This window comes from Nanorana parkeri, unplaced genomic scaffold (assembly GCF_000935625.1).
Source record: "Nanorana parkeri isolate BGI_ZX_2015 unplaced genomic scaffold, ASM93562v1 scaffold491, whole genome shotgun sequence".
NCBI classification, from domain to species: domain Eukaryota; kingdom Metazoa; phylum Chordata; class Amphibia; order Anura; family Dicroglossidae; genus Nanorana; species Nanorana parkeri.
The window spans coordinates 456,573-479,635 of NW_017306759.1; the positions used below are offsets into that span (position 1 = coordinate 456,573).

At 41.6% G+C, this 23,063-nt stretch overlaps 2 protein-coding genes across 2 annotated transcripts in view; both read left to right on the plus strand.

Moving 5' to 3' along the window:
• LOC108790650 (extracellular calcium-sensing receptor-like) overlaps positions 1–10,109 on the plus strand; it is a 13,580-nt gene extending 3,471 nt beyond the window's left edge. The window contains exons 3-7 of the mRNA XM_018560961.1: positions 726–1,017; positions 3,907–4,737; positions 7,089–7,316; positions 8,387–8,510; positions 9,199–10,109. Of these exons, the coding sequence (XP_018416463.1) occupies positions 726–1,017; positions 3,907–4,737; positions 7,089–7,316; positions 8,387–8,510; positions 9,199–10,109 (2,386 nt within the window). The remainder of the gene's footprint in view (positions 1–725; positions 1,018–3,906; positions 4,738–7,088; positions 7,317–8,386; positions 8,511–9,198) is intronic.
• A 3,127-nt stretch (positions 10,110–13,236) lies between these two features.
• Positions 13,237–22,488, plus strand: LOC108790651 (extracellular calcium-sensing receptor-like). The gene is made up of 6 exons (XM_018560962.1): positions 13,237–13,241; positions 14,959–15,250; positions 17,942–18,772; positions 19,218–19,445; positions 20,768–20,891; positions 21,578–22,488. Exons 1-6 carry the CDS (start codon positions 13,237–13,239, stop codon positions 22,486–22,488), a joined length of 2,391 nt encoding a protein of 796 aa, XP_018416464.1.
• Positions 22,489–23,063: the final 575 nt, after the last annotated feature.

Consider the following 23,063-nt stretch of genomic DNA (forward strand, 5'->3'; position numbering starts at 1 on the left):
GACCAGCCCACCTGAGGGTGACCCCGCAGAGCCCACCATAGGGCGTCTATGGTGGGCTCTGCAGGGTCACCCTCAGGTGAGCTATGTGGGCTCTTCAAGGGGTGTAACTAGAAATCACAGGGCCCCATACAAAATTTTGCTATGGGGCCCTGTGATTTCTAGTTACGCCCCTGCCTGTACATTTAATGTATCTAGTGCACCATTACCAAGCTCCATGTTTTAACCCCCTCACTACTATTATGTTTTTTATTTCCAAAAAATTGTGGCAAAAAAAAGGATCTGATCGATCACCTTGGGTTGTCTACTTTCCAAAAACGGGTCATTTGGGGTGTTTCATACTGTCCTGGCATATTTATGTGCTATGTTCTCCTGTATATAGCAAAAAAAAATGGTTATTAAATATCACCAAAAGAAGCTCTGTCTCAAATAAATTTAAAAAAATTCATTTGGGGACAGTGTGGCATGAGCGAGTAATTGTCAGTCAAACTATCACAGTGCCTAAAACTGAAAAATGGCCGGATAATGAAGGGGATTTAACATCCCGGTCCTGAAGTGGTTGAGAAACTCAGCAATGGCAGATTACACATTTTTTTTTTGAACGTTTTCTTCTTAATTTTATTGGCTTTTTTTTTTACATATATAAAATATAACATAAAATATAAAAATTATACATTTTTTTGTGTGGTAAATATTTTGTAACATGAAATCACAATGTTTCCTCTTAGTTTTTACCTGAATAGATATTTACAGCTACAGACCTTTAGGTACGCATTGAAGGAGATAAACGGCAATCCGAGAATCCTCTCCAACATCACGCTGGGCTTCCGTGTTTATGATTCCTGCCGGGCCCTTCAGATGGAGCTGCAGGGAACTTTATGCATGTTGTCTGGGCAGAACAAAGCCATACCCAACTTCCAGTGCCAACAGAAGGAGCGGCTGGCTGCCATCATTGGACACTCAACCTCTACCTACTCCATCCTCATGGCTCACATCTTAGGCCTGAGCAGATATCCACAAGTATGTTATTCGAAATATTTGATGTTTCCCCAGAGCAACCCATCGATAGAAAATAGTTCAACTAGATTGTGGTCTCATATTTCATCTATTATAAACAGATTACAATGGTCCCTAATATGACAAAAGGAAAGAAGATTGGCTGTGCACACAGCAGTACTGCACAAGCTGAAAGACATTACAGAAGACTGACCATCTGTATACCTAAACAATTTTATTGTAAACTTGTTTCAATTATTGCACCATATCCCCAACCAACTTCTGGGAGGGAGCATGAGCTTTGATGATCGATGAGCTATGAGCAGGGAGCATGAGCTTTGATGATCGATGAGCTATGAGCAGGGAGCATGAGCTTTAATGATTGCTGAGCTATGAGCAGGGAGCATGAGCTTTGATGATCGATGAGCTATGAGCACGGAGCATGAGATTTGATGATCGATGAGCTATGAGCACGAAGCATGAGCTTTGATGATTGCCGAGCTATGAGCAGGGAGCAAGAGCTTTGATGATTGCCGAGCTATGAGCACGAAGCATGAGCTTTGATGATCGATGAGCTATGAGCAGGGAGCAAGAGCTTTGATGATTGCCGAGCTATGAGCAGGGAGCATGAGCTTTGATGATCGATGAGCTATGAGCAGGGAGCATGAGCTTTGATGATTGCCGAGCTATGAGCAGGGAGCATGAGCTTTGATGATTGCCGAGCTATGAGCAAGGAGCATGAGCTTTGATGATCGATGAGCTATGAGCAGAGAGAATGATCTTTGATGATTGCTGAGCTATGAGCAAGGAGCATGAGCTTTGATGATCGATGAGCTATGAGCATGAGCTTTGATGATTGCTGAGCTATGAGCAGGGAGCATGAGCTTTGATGATCGATGAGCTATGAGCATGGAACATGAGCTTTGATGATTTCCGAGCTATGAGCAAGGAGCATGAGCTTTGATGATCGATGAGCTATGAGCATGGAGCATGAGCTTTGATGATTGCTGAGCTATGAGCAGGGAGCATGAGCTTTGATGATTGCTGAGCTATGAGCAGAGAGAATGAGCTTTGATGATCGATGAGCTATGAGCATGGAGCATGAGCTTTGATGATTGCTGAGCTATGAGCAAGGAGCATGAGCTTTGATGATTGCTGAGCTATGAGCAGAGAGAATGAGCTTTGATGATCGATGAGCTATGAGCAGAGAGAATGAGCTTTGATGATTGCTGAGCTATGAGCAGAGAGAATGAGCTTTGATGATTGCTGAGCTATGAGCAGAGAGAATGAGCTTTGATGATTGCTGAGCTATGAGCAGAGAGAATGAGCTTTGATGATTGCTGAGCTATGAGCAGAGAGAATGAGCTTTGATGATTGCTGAGCTATGAGCAGAGAGAATGAGCTTTGATGATTGCTGAGCTATGAGCAGAGAGAATGAGCTTTGATGATTGCTGAGCTATGAGCAGAGAGAATGAGCTTTGATGATTGCTGAGCTATGAGCAGAGAGAATGAGCTTTGATGATTGCTGAGCTATGAGCAGAGAGAATGAGCTTTGATGATTGCTGAGCTATGAGCAGAGAGCATGAGCTTTGATGATCGATGAGCTATGAGCATGGAGCATGAGCTTTGATGATTGCTGAGCTATGAGCAGGGAGCATGAGCTTTGATGATTGATGAGCTATGAGCAGGGAGCATGAGCTTTGATGATCGATGAGCTATGAGCACGGAGCATGAGCTTTGATGATTGCTGAGCTATGAGCAGGGAGCATGAGCTTTGATGATCGATGAGCTATGAGCACGGAGCATGAGCTTTGATGATTGCTGAGCTATGAGCAGGGAGCATGAGCTTTGATGATCGATGAGCTATGAGCACGGAGCATGAGCTTTGATGATTGCCGAGCTATGAGCAGGGAGCATGAGCTTTGATGATTGCCGAGCTATGAGCACGGAGCATGAGCTTTGATGATCGATGAGCTATGAGCAGGGAGCATGAGCTTTGATGATTGCTGAGCTATGAGCAAGGAGCATGAGCTTTGATGATCGATGAGCTATGAGCAGGGAGCATGAGCTTTGATGATTGCTGAGCTATGAGCAGAGAGAATGAGCTTTGATGATTGCTGAGCTATGAGCAGAGAGAATGAGCTTTGATGATTGCTGAGCTATGAGCAGAGAGAATGAGCTTTGATGATTGCTGAGCTATGAGCAGGAAGAATGAGCTTTGATGATTGCTGAGCTATGAGCAGAGAGAATGAGCTTTGATGATTGCTGAGCTATGAGCAGAGAGAATGAGCTTTGATGATTGCTGAGCTATGAGCAGGGATCATGCGCTTTGATGACTGCCGAGCTATGAGCAGGGAGCATGAGCTTTGATGATTGCTGAGCTATGAGCAGGGAGCATGAGCTTTAATGATCGATGAGCTATATGCACGAAGCATGAGCTTTAATGATTGCTGAGCTATGAGCAGGGAGCAGGAGCTTTAATGGTTGCTGAGCTATGAGCAGGGAGCATGAGCTTTGCTGATTGCTGAGCTATGAGCAGGGAGCATGAGCTTTGATGATTGCTGAGCTATGAGCAGGGAGCATGAGCTTTGATGATCGATGAGCTATGAGCATGGAACATGAGCTTTGATGATTTCCGAGCTATGAGCACGAAGCATGAGCTTTGATGATCGATGAGCTATGAGCAGGGAGCATGAGCTTTGATGATTGTTGAGCTATAAAGATAATTAGTCAGGCCTCTGATTCCCCACAAAGAGCAAGGGTTTGTCTCTGCAGCTGCTGGCAGGGGACAGGCTTTTCTACTCTGATATAAACTAAGAGTTTAAATGGGATTTACACAAATATTTGAACATATAGAAATAATAAATATATATAGTTTTGCTACCTTTACTAAATTTGATTATCTTTGCACAGATCAGTTACCTTTCAACAAGTCATCTTCTAAGCGATAGGACACAATTTCCATCCTTCTTCCGGACGGTGCCCAGTGATGTATTTCAGTCACAAGGACTGGCCCACCTTGTGTTGCATTTTGGGTGGACATGGGTGGGTTTGATCGCTTTTGACAATGACTATGGATTTCATGGCATTAGGATCCTTCAACAAAATATCCACAAATTTGGAGTGTGCGTGGAGTTCATTGTCTACATGCAGAGCAGCCGTCCAGATCGTAACATGCCTCACATCATTCAGACTATCAGGAAATCGACGGCCAAAGCTGTGGTCATATTCGCACCTGAGGCTGAGTTGAATTTCTTATTTAATGACCTAATCAAGCAAAATGTTACAGGAAAGACTTGGGTCGCCAGCGAAGCGTGGGCTACATCTTCTATCTTACTAAATGAAAAATTCTGGAACCTTCTCCTAGGTACTGTAGGCTTTGCCCTTCACAGTGACTATTTTGAAGGGTTTCAGGAATTGTTCAACAGAATTAAGTTCTTTAATGAGTCAGTAGACCCATGGGACAATATGATCTTGGAGGACAACATTGGTTGCGAATTCAAAGAATTCCAAAACGTTACATTTCAAAGAGAAAAGCCCCCAAGGGCCTGCACACTAGAAGAGAAAATTAAAAACTTTAGGGTTGTTTTGAGTAATGTAACCAATCTAAGATGGATGTACTACCTCTACTGTGCTGTGAAGGTCATAGCTCAGGCTTTACATGACCTTTCTATGTGCAAAAAAGGAAATGGACCTTTTATAAATAGAAGCTGCTCGGGACTCAGGAACTTCAGACCCTGGCAGGTAAGACTTGAACTATATCTTTGATAAAGAACTTGAAGTTAATTACTACAAAAATATATATATAAATATATATATATTTTGGTATATTGTGTGAATGGAAACACATAACAAACATATAGTGGGGTATATCTCCAGTTTGATATATAGATAGATATATATCTTTTAGATGCTTCTTTGAAGCAGGCCTTTCTGCAGAGACCATTAGCTATTCTGAACAATTTAAAAAAGTAGTCTTTCCCCTAAGAAAGACAAGGGACACCCTGAGCGTCCTCTCATTACCATACAGTGCTTCCAGGACTTTAACCCTTTGTTAGGACAGACAGTGTTCAATTCCATTTACAACTGATGAATAAAGTCTGCCAGCACAGTGCAGACAAGCTTAATTAAGCTCCTACTCCTTAGGGTCAAAAGTATGAGAATACCCTCCAAATGATCAAGTTCAGAAGTTTTCAATGAAGGGTCATGCTAATACTACAGCAAAGACAGTTTACATAATTGTGTGCTCCCAACCTTATGTTAACCATTTGAGAAGGACCCTTTTCTGTTCCTGCCTGTGTCCTGTGCATGAAAACCAGCTTCACAAAACAAAAGTTTAATGAATTTGGTGTAGAAGAACTCTAGTGGCCTTCACAGACCTCAACGCTGTTGAACATCTTTGGGTTACATTTAGACATGTGCGATTCGTTTCGTTACTAATCGAAATGCGTACGAATTTTCCTGAAATTCGTAGATTCGTAAGCATACGAAATCCGAATGGCAGTTTCCGAATTTATGTCCGAAATACGAAATTCCGTTAACAAATTTCGGATCCGAATTTCTTTGAAACAGGAACTAATATTACCCCTGTAAATGAGGTTGAACAACATGACAAGATTTTTTTTTTAATCCGAAATACGGATCTGCTGCTGCTGAGGGTTGCATTACAATATACAGGCAGGAAATACGAAATTCCGTTGACGTATTTTCGTTCAGTTACGAACATTCGTTATATTGAAGGTAAAAAGCAAATTACATTTATATTGGAGTTGATGGTAGTTTTTTTTAAAGTCCGAAATACGAAATTCGAATACGGAATCCGTTAACGGAATTCGTATTTCTGATACAAAAACAACTACCACATAGACTCCAATATTAACAAAGGTATTTTTGCTTTTTAATTTCATCATAACGAATGTTCGTAAAGTTACGAAAATGTGCCGAAACTAACGAAAATCCGTATTTCGTTATACGAATTACGAAATACGAAATAATGGATATTACAAAACGGAACGAAACTGTCAGGGTACCCTGCACAGGAGTTCTCACACCACATGCAGGTACCCACACAGGATGACCAAATTAATATGCCCACACAGGATAGGGTTATATGCACAGTTTATTGGTTCCACATCAACAAAACTACAAACCCAACAAAGAGGGGTAACAGGCCTGCAGATGTACAGCAGGCCTTGGGATACCAGAAGAGTGGTCAGGTACAAGCCGAGTCGTTAACAGGAGGGCAGCACGGTACAGGAACAGGATTGATGAAGAGTTGTCAGGTGCAAGCCGGGTCAACAACAGGAGGACAGCGCGGTACAGGATTCAACGGAGAGTGGTCGGGTAACAAGCTGGGTCGGTGACAGGTTTTCAGATAGGCCGCAAGGTTCAGGGAGCAAGGTTCAGGACATGGGCATCAGTCAGGTTAGCAACACAATACTGACCCAGCTTCCTGACTGCAGGGAGGGCCTAAATACCCTCCCAGGAAGCACCAGGTGATGGGATGAGCATTCACAGCTGGGGCACACCCGCAGGTGAGTACCGGAGCTGCAGGTTCCTTACATTTCCTGGCTGCTGGAGACACCCGCAGGCGAGCACAGGAACTGCAGGACCCGGCTCCAGCGCCACCTGGGGGTGCTCTGGATCCTGACAGAAACGAAACGGAACAAATTTTTTGACGGCGCACAAGTCTAGTTACATTGGAATGATGACTTCTCATCCACCATCAGTTCTTGACTTCACACGTCCTCTTGTGAATAAATAAACACAATTCCCACAAACACACTTCAAAATCTTGTGGAATACCTTCTAAAGGGAGTGGGGGCTGTTATAACTGCGAGGGGTGGGGGCAACTCCATATTTATGGCTATAGTGTTAGAATGGGATGTTCAGAATTTTCAAAAAGGTGCGCTAGCCAGGTGTCCTTCAACTTTTGGCCATATTGTATACAACTTTTTTTCTGTGACCCACCCTATAGTAGCTCTTCATATTGAGAGTATTCCCATGTTGCTGGTGGTCTCTGAATGAAAAGAGAATTTCCAGATTTCCCCAAAATTCCCTTTAATACAGAAAATCCCTTTTCCTGCCTTCTGCAGATGCTACACTACATAAAGAATGTTCGGGTGAACCTGAGCGATGGAGCTGAACTGTTCTTTGATTACAATGGGGACCCTCCTCCTGTGTACGACATTGTAAACTGGCAACAAGGCCAAGATGGAGTTATGAGACAGATCAAAGTGGGAAGTTATCGAAGTTCATCTGTTGGCAATCACACACTGGCAATCAACACAAGTACTTTTCAATGGTCTTCAGGTAGTCCAGTGGTAAGATTGCGTGCATTTTATGCTTAACATTTTCAGAATGAAATCTGTTTCTCATTCTCGCATCCAGAAATTGAATTCCTCCTAGCAGTGTCAGGGATGGGATACTTGTATGGGCTCCTGACTAAGTGAGAAGTGAATTTGAAAACAGTACACTGATTTTTTTTTCTTTTTGATTTTTTTGGCTTTATGACTGTGTCTTATTTTTCAATTAGACTTTCACAATTGTATTGTTGTATGTGTATATATGCAGTACGTCTTCATGTTTTTCCCTTTACAAACACTAAGGGGGTTATTCACTAAAGAGCCGAAGGATCCAGCCGTAGCTTCAGCTGATCCTTCGGCTCTCTTCGGCTGTCTCTGCCCTTCGGTTCAGTTGAATCGAAGGGCTGCTATGCGGGCTATTCACAATAGCCTGTACAGCAGCCGAAAGCTGCTGAGCGGTTCAACCAAGCTGAAGGCATATACATGACAGCCAAAGAGGGGAGAACAGCCTGCCGAACACTCCTCCCCCTTCCCACCATTCCCTCCCTATGGCCATGGTTGGATTAACATAGGGGCTACTGGAGCGCCAGCTCCAGGTCCACCACTGAAAATAGGACAGGTTTGGCTGGGTTGCCACGGTATCCCCTATGGGCTGAACACAATCAGACAGGGGTACTGGTGGCTCTCTAATTAGGCATATTATGCAGCTGCATGATTGGGCCTCACAGGGCTCCAGCAAAGGGTGAGTAGCTGCCTAATTAGAGAGCTGCCTCTTCTGCTTCCTAGCTAACCGACAGCACAAGGCCCATGATGCTCTTAATCCGGCCCTGCCTATGGCTGTATCCGATGTTTCACTAAAGGACACTGTACCTGAAAGGAGATAGGCTCTGCTTCTCTCTATATATAAATTAGAAAGTGTAAGGCACACCAAAGGGCCTATTTATCAATGGTCTTACCCATGATTCACCTACCATGCAGTATAAATTAGAAACTTCTGAGGGATTCAATGCCCCGTTATATACCCAAAATGGAAACAAGATAATGGATACTTGGCAGTTGTTTTGTTTTTATGTTAATTCCTTTCCCAGGTGCCAGTTTCAGTTTGCAGTGAGAATTGTCCATCTGGTTTCAGAATGGCATTCATTAAAGGAGAACCAAGTTGTTGCTTCCAGTGTACCCCCTGTTCACATGGAGAGTTTTCCAATAAGACCAGTAAGTCGGTAAAAGAGACACCATATGGGCAAAAGTTTGTGCATAACTGATCATCACCCTGACATTATGTGGCCAAACGTACTGTATATGGACACTTCTCCAAGTGATTGAGTTCAGGTGCTTCCAGTGAAAGGTACTGTTAATGTTACAGTATACAAAGGCATTTTAGATCATTTTGCGCCTTCAGCCTTGTGATAAGAGTTTTTGAAGGCCCTTTTCTGTTCCTGCATGTCTGTGCCCCTGTGTACAAAGCCAGTTCCCTAAAGGAATGAGTTAATAAGTTTGGTTTTGTTGGAACTCAAGTGGCCTGAACTGAGTTTTGACCTCAACCCTACTGAACACTTTTGGATGAATTGGAATACTGATTATAATCTTGTTGATTATAAACTTCTTGTTCAACATCAGTACCTGAGCTTACAAATGTTCTTTGAGTGAATGGACAGAAACACCCAGAGACACACTCCTAAATCTTGTGGAAAGCCCTCCAAGAGGAGTGGAGGCTGGAAAATTCATAAAGAAAGGGAACAACCCCAAACTAATGTCCATGTTTTTTTTGAATGGGATGTGCAGCAAGTTCATCTGGGTGTGATGGTCAGGTGTCCACAACCTTTTGGCCAAATAGTATATAAAGCTTTATAGAGAACTGCTGTTTCAAGACAGTGCACTTTTAATTGTATTATTTTTTTAGACTCTGCTGAATGCTTTAAATGCCCATGGAATGAATGGCCAAGTCCAGAAAATGACAGATGCTTGCCAAAACCCATTGAATATCTCAAGTTCGAAGAGCCATTGGGAATCACATTAGCATGTACCAGCGTTACATCATCCTTTGTCCCTTTAGCCATTTTATGGCTTTTTATTCATTATAAAACGACTCCTGTTGTCCGTGCCAACAATTATAACATCAGTTGTCTGCTTCTGATCTCCCTTTCCCTTTGCTTCTTGTGCTCCTTGGCCTTCATTGGTTATCCTCAACGCCAAAAGTGTCTTCTACGGCAGGTAGCCTTTGGGATGGTTTTTGCCCTTTGTGTGTCGTGTGTATTGGCCAAAACCCTGATGGTTATGATCGCATTTAGAGCCACCAAACCAAACAGCAACTTTAGAAAATTGGCTAATCCAAGTTTTTCCTACAAAGTTATCAGTTTAGGAACTTTTGTGCAGTCTCTTATTTGTACCTTTTGGCTTTTATTCTTCCCACCATACCCCCAATACAACAATAAAACCGAACCTGAAATTCTTATTCTTGAATGCAACGAGGGATCATTGATCGCCTTTTGGTGTACTTTGGGCTATCTTGGTGTTTTAGCTATATTCAGTTTTCTAGTCGCTTTCTTGGCTAGGCAGCTTCCGGATAACTTTAATGAAGCCAAATATATCACCTTCAGCATGTTGGCTTTCCTTAGTGTTTGGCTGACCTTCATACCAGCCCACCTTTCCATTACCACCAAGTACACAGTAGCCACAGAGATTTTTGCTATCTTGTCCTCTACCTGGGCGATGCTTGGTTGCATGTTTGTTCCAAAATGTTATATCATTTTACTCCGTCCCAATGTAAACTCCAAAAAACATCTCATTAAGAGATTTGGAAAAAGGAAATAAAATTCACAGATTATATTCAATATTCTTTTCCCAACATTTAACTTTTCTCATTTTGAATCTGTGGAATACTTGTCATTTCAACAGTATTAACCAATACAATAAAAACGATGTCCTTATTGCAATGTATAATTATTTTTGCATTGTTTAGTTATTTACGTTTAGATGGAAAAGCATCTCCACTTGCCCCTCCATTTTAGATTGTAAGCCCTCAGGGGCAGGGTCCTCCTTACCATCTTGTCTTGAATTGTATTGTGATTGTAATGTCTTACTTATATTGTAAAGCGCTGCGCAAACTGTTGGTGCTATTTAAATCCTGTATAATAATAATAATATGAGAAGGTAAAGCTCCAAATCAAATGACGACATTCTCTTCTTCATAATCTGAAAATAAAAGGCTTTTTTTCCTGCAAAAAGAATATAAAAGGCAAATCCAAACTCAAAATCAATATCTTTCCACCCTGGGGCACAGATTTAGTAAACTTGTGTTTTGTTCTGTGAGTATATCTAAGCGTTTGTACATTTAAGTGCAGAAAAACTAACATTTCAGCATCTAATAGTGTAAGTAAGTATGGTGTTTAAGAGTCAATTCTCTGTTCGGGTTTAAGTTAAAGTGACACTAAGTTCATGCAATCAGGTACCTTAGTAAGACCAGAAACAACAATGTATCTTATGTATCACTCGGCTGTAGATCCTCCAACACTATCTATCTATCTATCTATCTATCTATCTATCTATCTATCTATCTATCTATCTATCTATCTATCTATCTATCTATCTATAATTTCTGTAATTTATATACCTACAGTATAAATGATTGTGTGATTATTAATAATCACTCATCATATTGACACATTCAACAGCATTAGATTGTTGTATATAAAATCAATCTGAGAAGATTTGATATACACTGTGTGCACAATTATAAGGCAAGTGAGTATTTTGACCAATTCACCATTTTTTATACATATTATCCAACTCCAAGCGGTATAAACTTGAAGGCTTAATGGATTTAAGCATATCAGGTGATGTGTATTTGTGTAATGAGGGAGGGTGTGTCCTAAGGAGATCAAAACCCAACATCGCGGTGTGCATAATAATTAGGCAGCTTCCTTTCCTCAGGCAACACGGGCCAAAAAAGGGATTTAGCTAACTCCAAAAAGTCAAAAATTGCAAAAAGTCTTTCAGAGGGATGCAGCACTCTTAAAATTGCTCAGATATTGGGGAGTGATCACAAAACCCTCAAACTTTGTGTCACAATATCCGGAAATCCGTGCCGGATTTTCGATATGCTCCCTGTTTCTGGGCTGTCAGCCTATGGTGTCAGTGTTGCAAATAGTCTACAGGGTCGCAAGAAAAGTGTTTAGAAAGAAAGATGCAAATTAACTGCCAAAGACTTGAGAAGAATCAAACTTGAACCTCCCTGGAACCCATTATCCTCCAGCGCTATCATATTCCAGAACTGCAACCTACCTGGAGCGCCCAGAAGTACAAGGTGTTCAGTGCTCAGAGACATGGCCGAGATAAGGAAGGCTGAAACCCGACCACCACTGAACAAACGTCAGGACTGGGCCAAGAAATATCTGAAGACGGATCTTACAAAGGTTTTATGGACTGATGAGATGAGTGACTCTTGACGGACCAGATGGATGGGCCCGTGGCTGGATCAGTAACGAGCACAGAGCTCCACTTCAACTCAGACTCCAGCAAGGTGGAGGTGGGGTACTGGTACCTTCTGCCAGTTTGCTTCATCACATGCATCAAAATCCTTCACTGTGTGGCTAGCCAGTCAAGGCCTTAAAGATGAAAGAATAATGATATGGCCGCCTTCCTCACCTGACCTAAACCCGATTGAGAACTTGTGGGCCCTTCTTAAATGGGAGATTTACGGTAAAGGAAAACAGTGCACCTCTCTGAGCAGTGTCTGGGAGGCCGTGGTTGCTGCTGCACATAAAGTTGATCGTCAACAGATGAAGAAACTGGCAGACTCCATGGATGGAAGGCTGATGATTGTTATTGGCTATATTGGTCACTGATTCTGTTTTTGAAAATGTCAGAAATTTTTTTTGTGTAAATTTTGAGTTATTTGTTTATTATTCCCACTTTAACAGATGAAAATAAAAAAAGTGAGACAGACAATTGTTAGTTTTCCATTTAGTTGCATAATAATCCTGCACACTAATAGTTGCCCAATAATTGTGCTCATGTTCTCCTTAGAAAGCCAAAACCTCAATTTGACGTTCTTAAATGTTCAGCTTTGAGGTTTATTAACATTTTGGGTTGACCGAGAGCTCTGTAGCTGTTCAACAATTAAATGAATCCTCGAAAATACAACTTGCCTAATAATTGTGCACACAGTGTATATTTCATACATAGATACACTGCAGACAACAATGGACTATATGATACATATTCTCTTGGTTTTATCTTTAAAGCTTTTTGTGCCAAAAGCTACTACTGCATAGGGCTGAGATCCCCTGTCATTTAATACTCATCCGTAGCAAATGTTGCTGTTATACAAAGATAGTTGTGTAATGTCTATCCAGTGGCGGAACTATTAACCAAAGGGCCCTGGTGCAAGATTTTATCAGACTGGCCCCCCGCCCCCCCCCCCCAATGTAGTTCCGCCACTGTGTCTGTCTATCTATCTATCATCGCTATAACATATATACCTACAGTATAAATGATTGTGTGGTTATTTGTGATTATTAATATTCAATCCTCATATTGATACATTCAACAGCATTAGATTTTTGTATATCAAATCAAGCTGAGAAGCTTTGATATACATTTCATACATAGACACACTGCAGACAACAATGGACTATATGATACATATCCCTTAGGCTGAAATCAGCTGTGTTGTTGCAGATAATTGGGAGGAATTAGCTCCATTCTCTAGGAACAGAAAGCCCACCGGACGTGTCCAGCAGCAACTTTCTATAATTAACCTTTTCCACCCAAGAACACCGTTTACTATCAGGCTGCCTATAAACAAGGTTTCTCTGATCCCTATGGTATACTTCTATTAATATATCAGATGGGAATACTGTACATCTACATGTATATATATTAGGAGTATTGATTTGCAATGTCCATCTGATCGCACATTCATCTGACAGATTGCACGATGAGGTATGCTGTGATAGTATTTGCCTGTTGCCTTGCAATGATCTTTTTAGGTATAAAGGAAAATATACAGTATTGCTGGGGTTAATGTTTTACTTTTGTTTGGGCCTAGTGGGTAAAGTGCAATTCAAGCCATATATTTATTTTTACTATTGCTATGCAGTCAGGCTGCAAAAAATAAAGAATATATTTTTCCTAATGAAGAAGAATATATCAAGCTGCCCTGTGCTGACAGCACACTGGAGATCTGGACTACCGCTCTCACCCCATCCTAGAATTTAGAGGTGAATCCATTAAACTCTATGGGCATGGGGGGGAATGATATTGTAACATTTGCCCATTTTTAGCACCTATAGGCAAACTACTGTCAGAAAAGTCATGGGACGCTGGGCAATGCCATGTGAGACATGTAGCAACAACCATGCAACAACATTACACAAATATCATACCACTGTAGAAGGTCATTTCATACTGTTTTGAGGTGAACATTAGAAATACATCATTATTTGAAATGAGGTCTAACTTAAGTTCTATATATACAGTACAGTAGAGGAATCTGGACCTCCTTCCTCCTGCTGGTGATCTCTCTAATGATAACTAAAGATGTATACAGAGGAATCAGGACCTCCTTCCTCCTGCTAGGGATCCCTTCAGTGATAACTAAAGCTCTATAAAGCAGAATCAGGAGCCCCTCCCTCATGCTGGTGATCTCTCTAGTGATAATAAAGATCTATATAGAGGAATCAAGACCTCCTTCCTCCTGCTGGAGATCCCTCTAGTGATAATAAAGATCTATATAGAGGAATCAGGACCTCCTTCCTCCTGCTGGAGATCCCTCTAGTGATAATAAAGATCTATATAGAGGAATCAGGACCTCCTTCCTCCTGCTGGGGATCTCTCTAGTGATAATAAAGATCTATATAGAGGAATCAGGACCTCCTTCCTCCTGCTGGGGATCTCTCTAGTGATAATAAAGATCTATATAGAGGAATCAGGACCTGCTTCCACCTGCTAGTGATCCCTCTAGTGATGCACACCCAGAATTCTATTCTCTTTACCTGCCTCCTGGTCACACAGTTTGCTCATTTGCTTCTGCATTGTCACGGTGTCAAGCACTTTCACAAAGAAGACCACACATGACTGTGCCAACGCCTATTGCACAGACATGGCCCATTGTTGTCACTATTAGGAAACCCAGAAGACAACAGCATTGAACAAAGGACAATTGTTTATGATACACAGTGCTTTACTTTGGCAAAGTAAATATTGTTTAGTCACGGTTTTTAATCAAATTGAGTGAATCCGATTGTTTGACAAAAACAACCAATTAAATTGAAAATGACAAGTTTCGGTGCGGGAGAGCAGCGGCGAGCGGCGCGGGAGAGCAGCGGCGAGTCAGCGCTGGTCCGGTGGGAGGAGCTCCAGGTGGGGTCCTAATTTAGCTGGCCGGCGACTGCCTGAGGTGCCGCGCGTGTCGGAATCCTCTGGCAGTCGCCGGCCAGCTAAATTAGGACCCCACCTGGAGCTCCTCCCACTGGACCAGCGCAAGCGCTGAAAACTGAAAGATTGCCGGGTAATGATGGGGGTTTAACATGCCGGCCCTGAAGTGCTTACATTTTCTAAAAATAATATAATGGGGTTTTTTTTTTACATTGTCAAAATTATTGTCAACATTATATTGTCAACATTTTGTAATATATAAAATAACAATGTTTCTTCTTAGTTTTTTCCTGGATAAATATTTACAGCTGAAGACCTTTAAGTACACAGTGAAGGAGATAAACAGGGATCCGAGAATCCTCCCCAACATCACCTTGGGCTTCCGTATTTATGATTCTTGCCGGGCCCTTCAGAAGGAGCTACAGGGCACCTTATGCATGCTGTCTGGGCAGAACAAAGCCATACCCAACTTCCAGTGCCAACAGAAGGAGCGGCTGGCTGCCATCATAGGACACTCAACGTCTACCTTCTCCATCCTCATGGCTCACATCTTAGGCCTGAGCAGATATCCACAAGTATGTTGCAAGACTTTATTCACAAAAATAAGCAGAAATGTTTGCAAGAACATGAAATAATGTTATAAAGATTTATACACAGTTTTGCCCCCTTCCCCTGACCTAAACTAAGCCACCCTCACCCTACACATATGCATACTTAGGTATCTTTCATCTGGAACTCAGCTATTTGTTTACATCCTGGCCAACCGCCGTACATCAGTTGAAATCAGCCGTACATTGGCTGCCTTCGGCTGCACTTCGGTCAGCCGTACATGCCCTGCTCTGAAGTGCAGAAGTACTTCGACTCAGCCGATCCAACATCTGGATCGGCTGAGCTGAAGGTCCGGCAACTCACTCTGCCATTCGCCCCTATTCACATAGGGGCCGAACGGCAGTGAGTGAATAGCCGAATACCGCCGAGTTGCGTTCGGTTGAAAAAAATAATTAAAAAATGTAAATAAATAGTTAAATAAAAAAAAGAAAGATTAAAAAAAAAGAAAAACAATTAAAAATGGGCAGAGCAAGCAGTGACAGATAGCTCCGCCCAACTATTTCCTATTTGCCGCCACCTGCTAAAGTCCTCTAGCAGGTCCCGGCCAATGAATAACAACTGGGCAGAGCTGGCCATGATGTCACGGCCATCTCCGCCCAGTTGCTATTGTTTAATGACATATCAGCGTCCCCAGGTAATTTGGGGACGATGATCTGTCATTACAACTGAGCTGTACAAGCTATTGTGAATTGCCCGTACAGCAGCCCTTCGGGTTTGACTGCTGGATCCTTATGGCTTGATCTTTTGGCTCCTTTGTGAATAGCCCCCTATGTCCTCAAATGCTTATTATCATAGCTGGTTACATGTGGAGCACCAAATACATACCATCCACCTTTGTCACAGTTAGCTAATCTCCTCCTTTGTCTGCACCACCATCACCCTCCCCCGTCATCACACCCCTGGCATTTGTTTTTCTACTTTACGTGCTTCAATCACACACACAGCTGTAGCATTGCTGACACTGCCTCCACCAATGCCAGGGCATTTTGCCTCCATCATGCTGTAACTGTTACATGTACAGTATATCTCAGCTGCATGCTGCTATTGATTCCGCCTCAGGCCCACTGACTTCTAAAAGTTACCAGGTATGTATAAATGTAATGGTACTTATCATTTCAGCCTACTATGGGTCATCTCTGCCCCCACAACCCCTTGGACAACCTCCTAAAAAATAATAGATCTGGGAGCCCCCTCCCCCGTGTTTTTTCTTGTCCTTGCTCCCGGACACTGTTGTTATAATTTCACTAGAGGGCACAAGACTTGCCAGGGTATGCTTTAAGGCACCTTGGTGTAGTTTATTGTTCCAACATCAGATGCACTCTTTCTCTGTTTCCCATTCTGCTAATGCTCCCCATTTATCTGTTTTATGGTCGATTCGGTGTAGGCTTAGCCCCCCCTTTGCCTTGCCTTCCTATCCCAGTTCCTGTTCCCACAGATCAGAATGGCCATGGGGTGTTCTCCTGCATTTTTCTAGGGAAGAAATCTATGGGAAAGTTCAAACCAGTATTTGATCTGAAGTATTTAAACTCCATCATCAAACCAGCAAAGTTATCCATCTGTGAACCGTCATGTCAGATTGGATGCTGGCAATAGACTTGGCTAAAGCATACTGTCGGATCACATTCTGGTCCATCTAGTATTTCACCGCTATCCCAGGTTTGCCGTTCAGAATGCTCACTACCAGTCCGTATGCCTCCTATTTAGTCTCAATTCAGCCCCACAAACCTTCTCAAAGAATCTTCTGGCCATGGCAGCCCTGCCTTTCCATAACGTATATCTGTCCACCATGTATCCGTACATGGTGGACACGGCCTTCCAAACTGAGTCAAGGTTTGCTTGTCAGCATTACGGGGGTGATCGCATTTACCAAGGACGCCAGCCAAAATGAATGGGGTGTGTAATGTTCTGACCAATACTCTCAGCGAAGATGGAGTCATTCCATACGCCATCGCCTAGAACTGAAAGCAGTTTAAGAAGCGATAAAAGCATTTGCGCATTACTACGTGGACACTACTTGTCTAGACATGTTTAAGAACTTCAGGCTTTTTCCTTCAGACCTCCTTCAGACCTCAGACCTCCTTATTGTAAAATTTACCATGACAAAATTGTTCTGCATCTTTTTCTTGCTTTCTAAAAGCGGTGATGATGTTTTACTTTAACTGGGAAATTGTCCTGTCTTCTGGATTCTCCAGAACAGGGGGAATAGGTGAGGTTGGATTTACTCCAAATCATTATAATTTACTCTGAAAGGACTGAAGATTTCAGAATTCTGGAGAATCCCTTTGTTTTACCACATGGACCCACAAAGGGTCATTAGCAAAAAGTAGAAAACCTGCTGTGTTAATACCAATGACAGACTGGATTGTGTGTTTCATTTTTAATTTGTTACATAGTTACACTTTAACTCAAACTAATTATTTTGGTTAGCGTGGGGGAGAGTCCGTTCACTGGAAAGAGAGCTGAATTGTAAAGTCGTTCCAAATCAGCTATGTTGTCCCAGATTGTTCACTTCTCCCATATTCTCCAAACTCTTCACCTTTTTGTAAATAACCCTGTAAGAGTTTAAATGGAATTTACTCAAATAATTATACATATAGAAATAATAAATATATATCACTTTGCTACTTTTACTAAATTTGGTTCTCTTTGCACAACAGATCAGTCACCTTTCAACCAGTCATCTTCTAAGCGATAGGACACAATTTCCATCCTTCTTCCGGACGGTGCCCAGTGATGTATTTCAGTCACAAGGACTGGCCCACCTTGTGTTGCATTTTGGGTGGACATGGGTGGGTTTGATCGCTTTTGACAATGACTATGGATTTCATGGCATTAGGATCCTTCAAAAAATTATCTTACAATTTGGAGTGTGCGTGGAGTTCATTGTCTACATCCAGAGCAGCCGTCCAGATCGTAACATCCCTCACATCATTCAGACGATCAAGAAATCGACGGCCAAAGCTGTGGTCATATTCGCACCTGCGGCTGAGTTGATTTTCTTATTTAATGACCTAATCAAACAAAATGTTATGGGAAAGACTTGGGTCGCCAGCGAAGCATGGTCTACAGCTTCTATCTTACTAAATGAAAAAAACTTGAACCTTCTCTTAGGTTCTGTAGGCTTTGCCTTTCACAGTGACTATTTTGAAGGGTTTCAGGAATTTGTCAACATAATTAAGTTCTCTAATGAGTCAGTAGACCCATGGGACGATATGTTCTTGGAGGACAACATTAGTTGCGTGTTCAAAGAATTCCAAAACTTTACATTGCAAACAGAAAAGCCTCCAAGGACCTGCACACTAGAAGAGAAAGTTAAAAACTTGAGGGTTGGTTTGAGTAATGTAACCAATCTAAGATCCACATATTACCTCTACTGTGCTGTGAAGGTCATAGCTCACGCTTTACATGACCTTTCTATGTGCAAAAAAGGAGATAAACCCTTTATAAATAGAAGCTGCTCGGGACTCTGGAACTTCAGACCATGGCAGGTAAGACTTGAACTATATCTTTGATAAATAACTTGAAGTTAATTACTACAAAACCTAACAATAACTCTTATGGGACTCCTCAAAAATATTAATTTCCTTATCCAATACCTACAAGATAAAATGTATATAGATGCAAAAAAAAAAAACTTACCAGGCAGTTCCCACAAACAGACTTCAAAATCTTGTGTAAAGAGAGTGGGGACTGTTATACCTGCAATCGGATTGGGGGCAACTCCATATTTATGGCTATGGTGTTGGAACGGGATATTTAGCATTTTCAAAAAGGTGCGATGGTCAGGTATCCACCAACTTTTGACCCTATTGTAGCTCTTCATATTAAGACTACCCACAATGAACATGTGAGGGCATTCTCATGTTGATGGTGTGCCCTGAAAGAGAAGAAAATGTCCAGTCCTCCTCCCAATTCCCCTTTTGCATTTTACAGATGCTACACTATATGAACAATGTTCGGGTGAACCTGAGCGATGGAGCTGAACTGTTCTTTGATTACAATGGGGACCCTCCTCCTGTGTACGACATTGTAAACTGGCAACAAGGCCAAGATGGAGTTATGAGACAGATCAAAGTGGGAAGTTATCGAAGTTCATCTGTTGGCAATCACACACTGGCAATCAACACAAGTACTTTGCAATGGTCTTCAGGAAGTCCAGCGGTAAGATTGCGTGTATTTCATGTTTGAAATGTTTCTCTCATTCACACATCCAAAAATTGAATTCCTCCTAGCAGTGTCAGGGATGGGATACTTGTATGGGCTCCTTCACTGGCTTTATGGCTGTGTCTTATTTTTGTCTTATTTTTCAATCAAGGTTACACAATTGTATTGTTGTATGTGTATATATGCAGTACATGTTTCCATGTGTTTCCTTTTAAAAACACTACGAGAACAGAAAAAAATCCTGAAATCCATTGAGCCTTCTGTTTTTTTCTGACAACCCAGCATCTGCTGCAGTGAAATCTGAAGCAGTTTTGTCAGCCCTGCCTGAGATGTCATCTACTAGACTCACCTAACTCCTACCCCACTTTGTTCCTTTCCACATGCCAAAATTATTTTCTTCCATAGCAAACAATGCTGATGTCTTGACTACCAAGAGCATATCTGTAAAAAATAAGTCACGGCAACTTGGCTTGCTGTATTTTTCTTGAAGACATTTCACTGGTCATCCAACCAGCTTTCTCAATTCAGAATGACTTGTACAAAAATTCCCTGTGAATAAATATGGTGAATGTTCCTCCAATCAACATAATCTGTTAGTCACAGGTGTGGAATTAATTTGCATAATTGGAGCTAGGCGGTGTTATTAACCTGCCCAGAGAGGTGTTAAAACATCATTGTATGTGGCAGACAATAGATGTCTCAACCCCCCCCCCCACCACCACCACTATTCAAGCTTGGCTTCTCCATTGTTACATAAATGGCCTCTTTCACACCTCCTTTGAACCAGTCCTCCTCCCTGTCTAGGATGCGTACTTGACTGTCTTCAAATGAGTGACTTGTTCCTATGGCCAGGGTCGGACAAACATAGGGGCTACTGGAGAGCAAGCTCCAGGCCCACCACTGAAAATATACCCGGATGGATTACATCGGCATGCCCGATGGACTGAACACAATCAAGCAGAGGTACTGGTGGCTCTCTAATCAGCCATATTAGGTGGCCACACGCTGGCCCCAGCAAGGAGTGTGCAGCTACCTAATAAGAGAGCCTCCCCTTCCGACCAAGAGCACCAGGCCCATGATGCTCTTAATCCGGCCCTGCCTATTGCTGTTTCCGACGTTTCACATAAGTGTAAGACACAACAAGGGGCCTATTTATTGATAATCTCCCCCATGATTCACCCATTCACCCACCAGGTGGTATAAGTTATAAATTGCTGAGTGTTTCAAAGCCCCGTCATACTGTATACCCAAAATGGAAACAAGAAATTGGATCCTTGGCATTTATTCTGTTTTTTTTAAATATTAAATTCCTTTCCCAGGTGCCAGTTTCGGTTTGCAGTGAGAATTGTCCATCTGGTTTCAGAATGGCATTCATTAAAGGAGAACCAAGTTGTTGCTTCCAGTGTACCCCCTGTTCACATGGAGAGTTTTCCAATAAGACCAGTAAGTCGGTAAAAGAGACACCATATGGGCAAAAGTTTGTGCATAACTGATCATCACCCTGACATTATGTGGCCAAACGTACTGTATATGGACACTTCTCCAAGTGATTGAGTTCAGGTGCTTTCAGTGAAGGGTACTTGTAATGTTACAGTATACAGAGGCATTTTAGATAGATGTGTCCCTTCAACCTTGTTATAAGAATTGGTGAATGCCCTTTTCTCTTCCAGAATGACTGTCCCCTGTGTACAAACCCATAGCTCCATAAAGGCATGGTTTGGTAAGTTTGGTGTGAAGGAATGCAAGTGTCCTGCACAGAGTTCTGACCTCAACCCTTCTGAACAGTTTTGGATGAATTGGAATGCTAATTGCAAGCCAGGTCTTCTCGTTCAACATCAGTACCAGACCTTACATATGCTCTTTTGGCTGAATGGACAGAAATATTCAGAGGCACACTCCAAAATCTTATGGAAAGCCTTCCCAGAAGAGTGGAAGCTTCATATTCACAAAGGAAGGGAACAACCCCAAACTAACCTCCACTTTTTTTTTTTAATTGAATGTACAACGAGTTCATCTAGGGTTGATGGTCAGGTGTCCACAACTTTTTGATCAAATAGTTTATAAAGCTTTATAGAAAGCTGTCATTTCAGGGCAGTGAACTTTTATTATTATTATTATTTTTTTTTTAGACTCTGCTGAATGCTTTAAATGCCCATGGAATGAATGGCCAAGTCCAGAAAATGACAGATGCTTGCCAAAACCCATTGAATATCTCACATTTGAAGAGCCATTGGGGATCACATTAGCGTGTACCAGCGTTATATCATCCTTTGTCCCTTTAGCCATTTTATGGCTTTTTATTCATTATAAAACGACTCCTGTTGTCCGTGCCAACAATTATAACATCAGTTGTCTGCTTCTGATCTGCCTTTCCCTTTGCTTCTTGTGCTCCTTGGCCTTCATTGGTTATCCTCAACACCAAAAATGTCTTCTACGGCAGGTAGCCTTTGGGATGGTTTTTGCCCTTTGTGTTTCATGTATATTGGCCAAAACCCTGATGGTTATGATCGCATTTAGAGCCACCAAACCAAACAGCAACTTTAGAAAATTGGCTAATCCAAGTTTTTCCTACAAAGTAATCATTTTTGGAACTTTTGTGCAGTCTCTTATTTGTACCTTTTGGCTTTTATTCTTCCCACCATACCCTCAATACAACAATAAAGTAAAACCTGAAATTCTTGTTCTTGAATGCAACGAGGGATCATTGATCGCCTTTTGGTGTACTTTGGGCTATCTTGGTGTTCTAGCTATATTCAGTTTTCTAGTCGCTTTCTTGGTTAGGCAGCTTCCGGATAACTTTAATGAAGCCAAATATATCACCTTCAGCATGTTGGCTTTCCTTAGTGTTTGGCTGACCTTCATACCAGCCCACCTTTCCATTACCACCATGTACACAGTAGCCACAGAGATTTTTGCTATCTTGTCCTCTACCTGGGCGATGCTTGGTTGCATGTTTGTTCCAAAATGTTATATCATTTTACTCCGTCCCAATGTAAACTCCAAAAAACTTCTCATTAAGAGATCTGACAACAGGGAATAACATTCAGAGATTATATTAAATATTATTTTCCCCACATTTAACTTTTCTCATTTTGACTCTGTGGAACACTTGTCATTTTAACAGTATTAACCAATACAATAAAACAATGTCCTTATTGCAATGTATATTTATTTTTGCATTGTTTAGTTATTTACGTTTAGATGGAAAAGCATCTCCACTTGCCCCTCCCTTGTAGATTGTAAGCCCTCAGGGGCAGGGCCCTCCTTACGGTCTTGAATTGTATTGTGATTGTAATGTCTTCCTTATGTTGTAAAGCGCTGTGCAAACTGTTGGTGCTATATAAATCATGTATTATAATAATAATAATAATAATATGAGTAGGTAAAGTTCCAAATCACACCATGACATTCTCCTTTTCATAATCTGAAAATAAAAGATGTTTTCATGCAAAAAGAATATAAAAGGCAAAACGAATCAATCAAAAATCAATATCTTGCCACCCTGGGGCACAGATTTAGTAAAAAACTAACATTTCAGCATCTAATAGTGTAAGTAAGTATGGTATTTATTTATTTATTTATTTTTACTTGTTAAATGAACTTAATAAAGCATTT